General features: G+C 36.3%; 1 protein-coding gene across 7 annotated transcripts in view; it reads right to left on the reverse strand.

Annotated features, from left to right (window-relative positions):
- Positions 1-12,218, reverse strand: part of LOC143037054 (uncharacterized) — a 262,443-nt gene that overhangs the window by 98,367 nt on the left and 151,858 nt on the right. For 5 of the 7 annotated variants that reach the window (XM_076205173.1, XM_076205194.1, XM_076205187.1 and 2 more), the window contains 4 exons: positions 11,979-12,085; positions 6,507-7,515; positions 5,414-5,522; positions 2,254-2,411 (listed from right to left, as the gene is read on the reverse strand). In XM_076205173.1, coding sequence (XP_076061288.1) covers positions 2,254-2,411; positions 5,414-5,522; positions 6,507-7,515; positions 11,979-12,085 — 1,383 coding nt within the window. The remainder of the gene's footprint in view (positions 1-2,253; positions 2,412-5,413; positions 5,523-6,506; positions 7,516-11,978; positions 12,086-12,218) is intronic. The other 2 variants (XM_076205210.1, XM_076205180.1) reach the window with 1 other exon arrangement.

Here is a 12,218-nt window from a genome sequence, read left to right on the forward strand (position 1 = left end):
GATGGTAAAAAAAATAGTTGTTACACTGATAAGACCTAAACTAGAATATGTTGCAACACTGTGGGCACCTATCACAAAAAAGAACATAAGAAAATTAGAAAGAATCCAAAGAGCAGCGACAAAAATGGCACCTACACTGTCAAATCTGACATACGAACAAAGATTGGAGAAATTACATCTGTCAACACTGGAACAGAGAAGAGAAAGAGGTGATTTGTTGACCATTTTCAGAATTATGAAAGGGATGGAAATTCTCAGTAGAGATGACTTATTAAAGTGGGACAGAAGAGAAACAAGAGGACATGAAAAGAAACTAAAGACAGTTACAGAAGAGACCTGGAGAGAGAAAAAAAAAAAAGCCTCCCACAGAGAATGATGGATGTCTGAAACAAATTGAATGAAGAAACAGTGAACGCCAGAAATACACACGATTTTAAGAATAAACTGGATGTGGAGAGATACTAAAACGGGTCACTACGAGCATAGCTCTCATCCCGTAAAATACAACTAGGTAAATACAAAATGAAATAATGGAACATTTAACAAACTTTGATGTTAGGAAATTGGATGGCCCTGACGGAATTGCAAACTTGATTCTAAAAGAATGCAAAGAACTAATGGAAAAAATATATAACATAATAAAAATAAAAATAACTGTAGACTGGTCTCACTAACAAGCACTACAGCCAAAAATTGTGAGAAAATGGTCAAGAATAGATGGGTAAAACACCTGGAAGAAAACAATATGATAAACCCAAGACAATTTAGGTTCAGACAAGGAAGATCATGTACCACAAATTAAATCTGTTTTTACTCAAGAAGAAAGAAAGGGATGGATGGGCTGATTGTGCTTTCTTGGACTTACAAAAAGCTTTCAACAAGGTACCACACAAAAAATTATTTTAAAAATTGGAAAATATAGGAGGGATACAAGGCAACCTGCTAAACTGGATGGAGGATTCCTGAATGGTAGAGAGTAGTATTCAGAGAAAAATATTCAGGTTGGAAGGTGATTAGTGGAGTTCCGCAAGGATCTGTATTGGCTCCAATAATGTTTGCTATTTATGTGAATGACATGGAATGTTATATGAGCTTCTTTGCAGATGACACTAAATTGTTGAACAAAATAAAAACTGAAACGGATTGCAAATCTCTACAGGAAGACCTGAATAAGGTTTGGAAGTGGAATCAGAAATGGGAAGTGGACTTCAACATTAAGAAGTGTAGCATAATGGAGTTCAGAAAAAGTAAAAATATAACATCAGGACAATATATAATTGGAACTAAGGAGGTAAAGAAAGTGGGATCTGAAAAAGATCTGGGAGTAATTATCTCAAACGACTTGTCCTCTGCTAAACAAATAAACAAAATTGTTGGAGAATCCTATAACTTCCTAAGATCAATAAAAGCAGTTTTTACCTTTTTGGATGAAGAAATTACTAAAAAAAATATTAGTCATACTGAATATGAATATGCGGCGACATTGTGGTCACCCAGTACCAAAAAGAATATAAAGAAAATTGAAGGAATCCAGAGAGCAACCACAAAAATAGCTCCAGCACTTTTAAACATGTCATATGAAGAGAGACTGGCTAAACTGGAGTTACTGGCTTTAGAGCAAAGAAGAGAGAGAGGCAACCTACTGACCATCTATAGAATCATGAAGGGCACAGAAATATTTGATAGAGAGGACTTGTTAAACTGGGACAAGAGAAACACAAAAGGAAATGGAAAGACACTCAAAAAGGATAGTTATAGAAGAGATCTGAAGAGCAGTTTTTCACACAGAGTGGTGGACACCTGGAACAAACTGGATGAAACAATAGTGTGTGCAAAAACCATTCACAAATTTATGAGCAAACTAGACACTGTGAGATACAAAGGCAGGACACCACGAGTGTAGCTCCCCTTCCCACAAAATACAACTAAGTGAATATGCAGTAATCCTTCCCCAAATATCCAAATTAAATGGGGCACATGGTGTTTATATATTTGTGTCATCAATGGTTAGGGAAATGTTTTCTAAGGGGCAAAGTGGGACAACCAGGAAGGCAGTGTCAAATGACCTCTGGCCCAAGTACAATAATCCCTCCACATCCAAACTAATTAGCCCAATGGGTGTTCAGATAATGGCAGTTCTGATATAGCATTACTGTAGTATGACTAGGTAAGTGCAATAAGGTAAAATACTATATAAACCAAACCAAATATCATAATAGCAAACTTAACAGTTATCAATGACACAATAATTACCTGTTGTTTTAAGTCAGTTACTTCTGATTTTAGGGCATCTACTTCCATGTCTCTTTCTTTGACTGTTTCTTCCAGAATATTCTCCAGTTCTCCAACTCTCTGTTCAAGTTCTTCACGTTCCATCATAGATTTGTCCTTGGCTGAGAGCAGTGCACGAACTGCAAATTTTATTTTAAAAGACTCACATTAATATAAATACTACATACATCCTATTAAATGAATTCAATGAAAATAGGAAATTAAATGGATTTGCAGATTTTCCAAGATTCATAAAAAAATGCTGTAAAGCATTGATCTGTGGGATGCCTGAAGGAAAAAAGAAGAAGAAGTAGTTTCTCAACAAAATAGCTTCCAAATATCTGAACTGTGAGCTCTGCAATTGCTCCTCTCCCAAGCAGCCAGATGCTACTGGACCCCCCTTCTCTGGAGAGAGTTGATGTGGTTGATCTGAATAGTATCTACATAGCAGTAGCTCCACACGTGGACCATTCCAATAACTTCCCAATTTTAACAGGAATAAGGGAAGGTGTTCAGACCTAAGAGTCTGACCAGGGGTCCCAGGAGCTACACAATAACAATAATACTCTACATATGGGTTGTTTACCCCTTGTAAGGAAGATAGCCAGCCAAGGAATACACCCACCCCCTACCCATCCTGCATCCATCACCCATTTCCCTTTTATTTTAGCTCCTTGTAGATGAAGGATCCCTGCCCCCTGCCTGGGTCAGAAGCAATGCAGCAAGACATAGCACATCCATAGCAGGACCTAACAGCCTAGTTTATCCCCACTGCTTCATTTAAAAGGCATCCCTCCCTCCTTGTCCTTTCAGTTTAAATAGAGAGGACGTGAAGAAATACTTTGGGCCACATCAATTTATCATCCATTCACAGACATTCTCCACTCACAACTATATTTTACCTTCTACCTTCCCTGCTTAACAGACATTCCCCTTTTACTTTAGGTTCCTGTCACCTCATCTATCCATCCTAGTCTTTATTTCTATTTCAAATTCTCCCCATCCACCTCTCCCTTCTACAATCTTTGTGCTATTATTTATGACTCACTCTTTCCATGTGCCCAAACCATTCCAGTATTCTTAAATCAACACTATCTACCAGCTCCCTTACCATGACCACTCTCCTCCTTACCTTCTCATTTCTCTCCTATCCATACTCATAACACCCACCATATTTCTAAAACTCATTTAAACTTCTCTTTTCGATCTCTCTACATTTGTCTTCCTGTTTCTGCCCCATACAATGTCATAGGCACAATCCTCCTTTCAGAGAATCTTCTCCCCAGATACCTGTTTCTCATGACAATTTTTGTTCCCCCAAGACATATATTTGCTTCCTTCACTCTAAATATGATATTTGGAAATCAAGGATATAGATTAAGTTTGAACTGTGCATGAATTTGAGTCTTGGTATGTTAGAAACTTAGAGAATAGGAGATGGGACCCAACAAGTGTTGCTCCTTTCCTGTACATAGTGAGTCCTCCTTATACATGTAGTAATTCTTTATCTGGTAAATTCACAATTATGGTATTTGGTAATTACTACCCTCGATTCTATTTTCGGCAAGAAAAATTTACAGATGTGGTATCCGCTTGTGTTTTGGAGGTAAAATTAGATATTTTGAAGAGGAAAGAGCAGGGAGAAGGTACGTCTGCCATTAGTCAAAACTTGGGTTTGGTATACGATAATTTCAATTTGCGGTAAGGTTTTCAGGAATGCATATGTACCGTATAATGAGGACTACAATTAGGTAAATACCTAAGCCTACACTACCCAACCTAGCCATACCATGACAACAACACAACATATATTTCCTTGTGTAATTTATGGGGTAATCTGGTAACTGTTGCCAGTTACCTGGGAGCCATGGTTTTCCTGCAAGTTCAATCTGGAGCAACACAAAGGTTAGCAATTCCTTCACTATATTTCTCAATGAAAACAATGAGTCAGACATAATTATTTTTTTGTGCTATTGGCTTGCGAAATAATTAAACAGATTTTAAAAATTGTATTTAATCTTCTTATTGCAGAAAGGATATAGGAAAATATTGAATATTTTGTTGATTCTAATGGAAAATTCGTCAATTTTGGTAAATTATTCAGGGCTTCTTTGGCCTTTTTTTTCATTATCATTTTGTCAGCGTTGTGGGTGGCATGTCCAGGCTAGAATTGCCGCCCTACTAAAAGTGCCTCCCCTGGGCATATGCCCCCCCCCCCCCTTTAAGAGGGCTCTGTTTGGAGTGATTTTTTTGTAATCAAAAGTGAATGTGTTTTTCATGGAAGTGTTACAAGGTGCAATTGGTAAGTTGTTGTATGCATTTGAGTAGTATGCTGCTGGTGTATTTTTTCTTGGATTCAGAAGTAACCCCATACTATGGTATGGACTGCATGTTATCATGCAGTATTAATTGCAAAGCAGCATGTAGCCAATGTTTTAGGGACTGTTTTAAATAAAGTGTCTGAGGTTACAGGGTTGGATAGAATAAGAAATGAGGAGATGAGGAGAGCAATAGAAAGGGAGCTGGCAGATAGGGCTGATGAAAGAGTACTGGGATGGTTTGGACACAGAAAGAATGATTAAAGAAATTTTAGCATAGTGTGGAAAGCAGAGTTGGATGGAGTGAACTTGAAGGGACAACCAAAAATGAAATGAATGGATGGGCTGAAAGGGGCTTTGAGCAAGAAGGGAATATCTGTTGAGCAGGAATGGGAGAAGGGAGGGGAATGGAGAATGATTGTGTTTGGATATGTTTTGATGCAGCCCCAAAGGTTTCTCCCCCATCTTCTCTATTTTCCACATGAGGGGACAAGCAGGGAGGGTCACCATGTAAATAAAGCAACCCTGCTTTGGATATAATGTGTCCTATTAAGTTAAATTATTCACTCATATTCATTTAGCATCAGTAACTAAAAGTAGATATATGGCAGTCACCAGTGACAGTCTTTTCCTGAAAAATATTTAGGAAATTTTGATTTGTGATAATGTGAGAGAAATTGGGTTTACTGTAGATATTAGACACTAACCCTTCTGGGTTCCATTACCTTGTGGTAAGGGTAGTGGAAAATTTAAAGTCTGGTGGCTTCGGTGGGAGAAAGGTGACAAAATGAGAAAAACAGTAAATATCCAATGAAATATCTTACCTCTATCTTTGATCTCTCTTGCATATTCTAATCTGGAAGAATAATCAGCACTATTTCCATTATCCTTGTGTGTGGCACCTTTGAGCTCCACTATCTGATCCTTAGCAGCCTGAGAAATATATTAGGTGTTATGAGTAAAAGAACAATACTAAAGTTATGTAATGTTACTCATTACAATTTCATAGTGTGCACGTGTGTGTATTTACCTAATTGTAGTATACAGGAAAGGAGCAACGCTTGCTGGGTCCCATCTCCTATTCTCTAATTTTTTTTTTTATCATACCTAGCCTCAAATTCATGCACAATTCCAATTTAATATATATCCTTGACTTCCAATTAGCATAATTAGATGTGAACTCTCAACATCTTGACATCTTAACCTTTACTACTGTCCTCGTATATCTTTCCTTCAAAAAAATCTTTCATCCATCTGAGTAGTTTGCTTCTCAGTCCTCCAACATGCTCCAATTTCCACACAATCTGATTGTAAGGTATTTATCAAAAGCTTTCTCCAAGTCATGTTAAACAATGTCCACCCAACCCTCCCTCTTAAAAGATTTGACACGCATGACATTCCATATCTGAAGCCAGAATGTTCATCCCCAAAAATTTTGATCCATCAATCTCTTACAATGCTTTTACATAATTTCACTATTGTGCTGGTTGGTGATACTGGCCTATGATTTAGTGGTGTTTCCTTACTTCCACCTTTATGAATTGGTGCCATATTAGCCCTTTTCTAATCATGCAGCACTATGCCTTCTTTTAATCAACATACAGTAAGACATGTTCTCTGCCATTGTTCCTTACATTCTTTAAGTATCCAGTTTGAGACCCTGTCATATCCTGAAGCTTTTCTCACCTCCAATAATCCCAAAAGATTAAACACTTCACTCACTTCTACATTTATATCTCCTAAACCCAAATTTGTAAGTATCTGTGTGTGCATGTACTACCTAATTGTACCTAACTGTAGGTACAATAAGGTAAACACAGTGTGTTTAACTGTGAGCATATGCATATGGGCAGACATGCATGCAGTACATATGTGTGTTAAACAACTGGCAGTGGAAGTGGAAAAGGGTTTCCTTACCTGCAGTTCCATAGCTAATCGCATTCCATACTTTTCCTGCCTATCACTCTCCTTCTGAATGAGCTTCTTCTCAGATTCATATCCTTTCACTAAGCCTTGAAGTTTATGAATTTCAATAAGGAGTCTATTTCTTTCTTCATTAATCTTCACTTGTTGGTTGCAAACTTCTTTCATTTTATCTTCACTACTAATATCCTCACTTTTCAAAAGGGTAAAGTCTTCTGGCATGTGTCTTTCTTCATATTTCTGTTTTGAAAGTGGAGAACTAAATTTCTGAGAAGCTGTTTCACTGGAGTCAGATTGCTCCAAAATTCCAGCCATATCTATTGCTGACTGCTCTCCACTGAAGACAGATCCACAGCCATCTATGGAGTCAGCCATCAAATGTGTCTTTGCTACTGATTTAGATGTTGCTTCTTTGTCACCTGCAGAATCCACTACAGCAATACTTGAAGAAGCATTTTCATCACCACTGTTGGTATGAGCATGGATGAATATCTTTAGCATACCAGCTGCTGCTTGTACAGCAATGTTTAATTCTTGAGCTTCTCTTTCCAAATTCGTTACATTTACATGATCCCAGCGTCCTTTCAGGATTGCCATAAGCTGGGGATAGGAATTAATTAGAATTTGCCGAACCTGTTCATCCTTGTCCATGTCATCCAACATGCCTTCACTCATGGTGGTGCTATCTAAGTTCGATCCTGCAATGCTAACCTCCTCCACATCAAGATTAAAGGAAGGATCAAAGGCTCCAGAGTTATATTCAACATTTGTTTCATTTCCTAACCCTTCTTCAGTGTCCTCTGGATTTCCATTATCTGAGAGGAAGGAGAGGTCCAAGACTTTTCCTACGTTAGTACTTAAACTCTTACATGGAGATGAAAGTGAATGAGAGACATGTGACACTTGGGAAGGTCCTTGGATATACTGCTGAGCAACGCTGTAGTAGTGTAAAAGTTGCAGAGTTACATTAGAGAGTAGTCCAACAGTCTTCTTATACCAGTCCCTGATAAAAAGAAAGAGAAAAACTTTATAAGATGTTTGTACACTAACATCATAAGAAGAAGAAGAAGAAGAAGAAGAAGAAGAAGAAGAAGAAGAAGAAGAAGAAGAAGAAGAAGAAGAAGAAGAAGAAGAAGAAGAAGAAGAAGAAGAAGAAGAAGAAGAAGAAGAAGAAGAAGAAGAAGAAGAAGAAGAAGAAGAAGAAGAAGAAGAAGAAGAAGAAGAAGAAGAAGAAGAAGAAGAAGAAGAAGAAGAAGAAGAAGAAGAAGAAGAAGAAGAAGAAAATGAAGATCTCCCTAATTATAAACAATGATTCCCCCCCTCCCCCTCAAAATATGCAAATATAATTTACAAAAATTTCTGGTGGACCAATGAAGAGTACCTGGTTGTAAGATGATACTGTAAGATGGACATCAGAGAAAATCATTGACCCATCAATGGTCTTCAAATCCCATCAACACTATTACCTTCAACTGCACCGCCTCATCTCACTCTATTAACTCTAACTTTCTTCCACTTTTTCATGTAAGAACTGATGCCTAGAAGCTCTTCCTCTCTTCATGTACCACCCATTTACTTAAACCAGACTATTATTATTTTTTATTTTATTTTATTTATCCCCCCACCCCACCACCACCACCAGCATCACTTTGATAAGCAAAAGTCCTTAGAACTTCCCCTAGATCTTTCTGGTAAGAAATAATGGACTATTTTCTGTGCTGAAACCCCAGCTCCACAGCTGCTTGTCATTGTGGGGCAAGGATTTCCGGTCAAATAAACTGGGACAACAATTAATATCAGAATTTCCGGCACCCTTAATTCTGACTCAAACTGAATGACACAAAATATCTCTACAGAATATATTTAAAGTCAATGCTTGTATATGACACATGGAAAATAATACTAAGGTACTAAGGATGGGTAGATTTAAGTCTCTACTTCATTATATTTGGCACCCTTAATTCGGACTCAAATTGAATGATACAAAATATCTCTAAAGAATATATTAAAGTCAATGCTTGTATATGATATGTTATAATTGAGATGAATACAATTGAATCAAATACAATGAGGCATATGTATGTACTAAGGATGGGTAGGTTTAAGTCTCTCTCTACCTCATTGTATTTGATTCAATTGTATTCATCTCAATTATAATGTACAGACAAAAAGCTATGGACATAGGGTCCTGTTTATTTTCCACCTCAGACTTAGCATTAAATGTAATCCTTTGTAAATCCTTTGAATGCAATATTCAATCTTTCCAGTCATACCTAGATTTGAAAAAGGCATTTGACAGTGCTGCACAAGAGACTGATATGGAAGCTGGAAAATGTAAGAGGTCTTAAGGAGAATACAGTGAAATAGGTAAGTTTTTAAGTGGAAAACATATGTCAACAGTAGTATATACATATACCAAGGGCTTTTTCCCCATTACAAGGGAGGTAGCCAAAGTCAAAGGCAATCCACTACCTAATACAATGGGACAAAGTTTATACAACGATTGGATGAAAAATAGAAAGGAGAAACAGGGTGGAGTCATGTTTTTGTCTAAGAAAGGCTTAAATGTGACAAAGATAACAGAAGGAAAAAATAATGTGGAATTGATTACAATAAAAGTTGAAAACAGTGACATGAAAAGTAGAAAATTTGTAGTATTATATGTGCCACCAAAAACATATTCTTGGACAAGAGTGATCATTCCAGAATGTTGGTGGACACAAAGCATGCATTAAATGAATTACTGAAACAAGGAGGAAACATAGTAATTATGGGTGACTTTAAAGAAATATGTTGAGAAGAGATGACAGTGAAAGGTGGGGAAATATACTACTGGATATGACCATTGAATACACAATGACTCAATGGGTAAAGGAAAATTCCAGCTATAAAAACAATGAAGAACCATCGAGACTAGACTTAATATTTACATCAGAGCCTGAAATTGTGGATAAAATGGAATACAAGACACCAATTGGAAAGAGTGCCCACATAATAATAGAGTTCAAACTAAAAGAAGAAATTGATTTGGGAAGAAAAGAGAAACACAGAAAAGGAAGACTAATGTACAACAAAATTGATTTTGAGAAACTCAAAAACTTCTTACAAAAAGTAAATTGGGAAAACTTCTTAAATAAAGAAACAAAGATGGAAGAGAAATGGAATATATTAAAAGAAATTTATAAAGGAGTAGATAAATATGTACCAAGGCAGAAGCAGGAAAATGTATACATTAAGTGCTGGTACAACAAAAAATGTAGTGAGACAAAAGATAGAAGAGACAAAGCCTGGAAAAGATGGAAAAAGAAGAAAAAAAAAAAAAATAATAATAATAGGTAGGTGGCAAATATATATCAAACTAAGAATGAATATGTAAAAATACACAGGGAAGAAAAAAGAAACTATGAAAAAGACATAATAGACAAATGTAAGTATCAACAAAAATTATTCTACCGGTAAATGGTAAATTAAAAAATAAACAAACTGCATCAAGGGAATGAGGAATATAGAGAAGATATAGAAATGGCTGAAATTATGAACATTTTAAATCTGTACACAAATGAAAATACCACAAAATTAGGATGATGGACAGAGAGAAAGATCCCCTCAAATGAAAGAAATAATTGTGGCACAGAAAGAAATAAGGAACCAAATAATAAACCTTGATGTCAGAAAATCACACGGTCCAGATGGTATTGCAAATTGGATATTAAAAGAATGCATAGATGAACTAATGGACAAAATATATAAGATAAATGATCACTCAAAGAAGGAAAAGTACCACAAAATTGGAAAAATGCAATTATAGTACCAATATAAGGAAGACCCAACAAACTATAGCTCAGTCTTCCTTAAAAGCACAATAGCTGAAATATGTGAAAAAAATGATCAAAAATAGACGTATTAAACACCTCAAAGAAAATAATATACTGAATGCAAAACAATTTGGCTTTAAGACACAGAAGATCATATGCCTCCAACTTGATTTGTTTTTACTCGAGGCTAGTAGATGTAATGCAAGAAAGGGATGGATGGTCTGATTGTGCTTTCCTAGATTTATAAAAGGCATTTGATAAAGTACCACACAAAAAGCCATTAAGAAAACTCGAAATAATAGGTGTACAAGGAAAATTATTGAAATGGATGGAAGATTTTTTGAATGGGAGAAAAATGAGTGGTACTTAGACAAAAACTCAACCTGGGAAGAAATGATAAGTGGAGTCCCACAAGATTCTGTATTAGCTCTGATAATGTTTGCCATAAATATAAATGACATGGATGATGGTGTAGAATGTTATTTGAACTTATTTGCAGATGAAGTAAAACTACTATGGAAAGTAAGTATAGAAAAAGACTGTGAATCACTACAGAAAGACCTGGACAAAGTCTGGGAAGTGAACTTCAACATCAAGAAATGTAGTATAATGGAGTTTGTAAAAAGTAAAAATAGAATATCAGGACAATACAAAATTGGGACAAAGGAAGTAAAAAAGTTAGCTTGGAAAAGGACCTAGGAGTAATTATTGACAAAGACATGTCACCAGACAAGCATCATTGGCAATAAAAATTGTAACATGGAATCATGTGTGCCAAATCATCTTAATAGCGACATTCTGAAGGATGTCTTGGTGTTTTTTCTTTAGTGCTACAGCTGCTATTGAAGGGTTTAACATCACCTAATGTTTTAACCGCTTATTCATCCTTACTGTCGTCTTTCTTGGGGCTCAGAGCCTGTTTTCCTTTGGGGGGTTGTGCCTGGTGGTAATGTCGCCACTGCATCCTGAACACGATAAATGGCTTGTCTAGACACCTTCAGGTCGGTGGCTACATAAATCACAGACATGCCCCAATCTAATAAAGCAATAGCAAGAGACTTTTCCTCCATGCTGAGCTTAGTACGTCCCATTGTGTGCAGATTGAATGGAATTATACGGCTGCAAAGATAGGGTAACAGCCAGGATTGGTGCTAAGGGGAGTAGCCTACTATACAACCTCTCTACACAAGCACTGGTGCTACACTGAGACATGCCTAGGTGGTGTGGTGTAGCTACATGCCCATAAAAGCCACTACACCAACACATCAAATAAAATTGTAATACGTGAAATCCATGTTACGATTTTTACTGTCAATGATGTGTTATAATTTTCATTGCTGATGTGTTACAATTTTTATTGCCGGTAATGTGTTACAATTTTTTTGCCATGACTGTAGTTGCTGTCTTTTGTATTCTCTGGATCTTGAGTATATCCTTCACTGTGTGAGGATTATACCACTGACACATATACTAGTCTTGGCTAGATCAGGGGTTCTATGAGCTTTTTTATCTTTTCATCTACACAGTGAAAAGCCACTTGTATATATTTCTTATAGAGGGAACTAATATGCATCATATGAATGCATTTATGTTTTACAAACCACTTTATCCACTGAAGGTTATAAACTGAGAAAAATTAAGGGATTCTTACCTGTCAATGTAGAGATTGTGGAGATGTTGCTGCAAGTAGAGAGGAGAAGTGTCAGAAGGTATTTTGATAAGGACCTGCTCTTGAAGGTTGTTACTCACATCCTCAAGCTGTTAAATATAATGTATGCAAACACAAAAAATTATCAACCATATTGAAGGCTATCAGTAAATTAAAATACAGAAGCATAAATAGAATAAAAAATTAACTTTCAAAATAAATATTTTGTGAAAAGGGTAAAAT

This window comes from Oratosquilla oratoria, chromosome 2 (assembly GCF_046742065.1).
Source record: "Oratosquilla oratoria isolate Oo_2021 chromosome 2, ASM4674206v1, whole genome shotgun sequence".
Lineage (NCBI taxonomy): Eukaryota > Metazoa > Arthropoda > Malacostraca > Stomatopoda > Squillidae > Oratosquilla > Oratosquilla oratoria.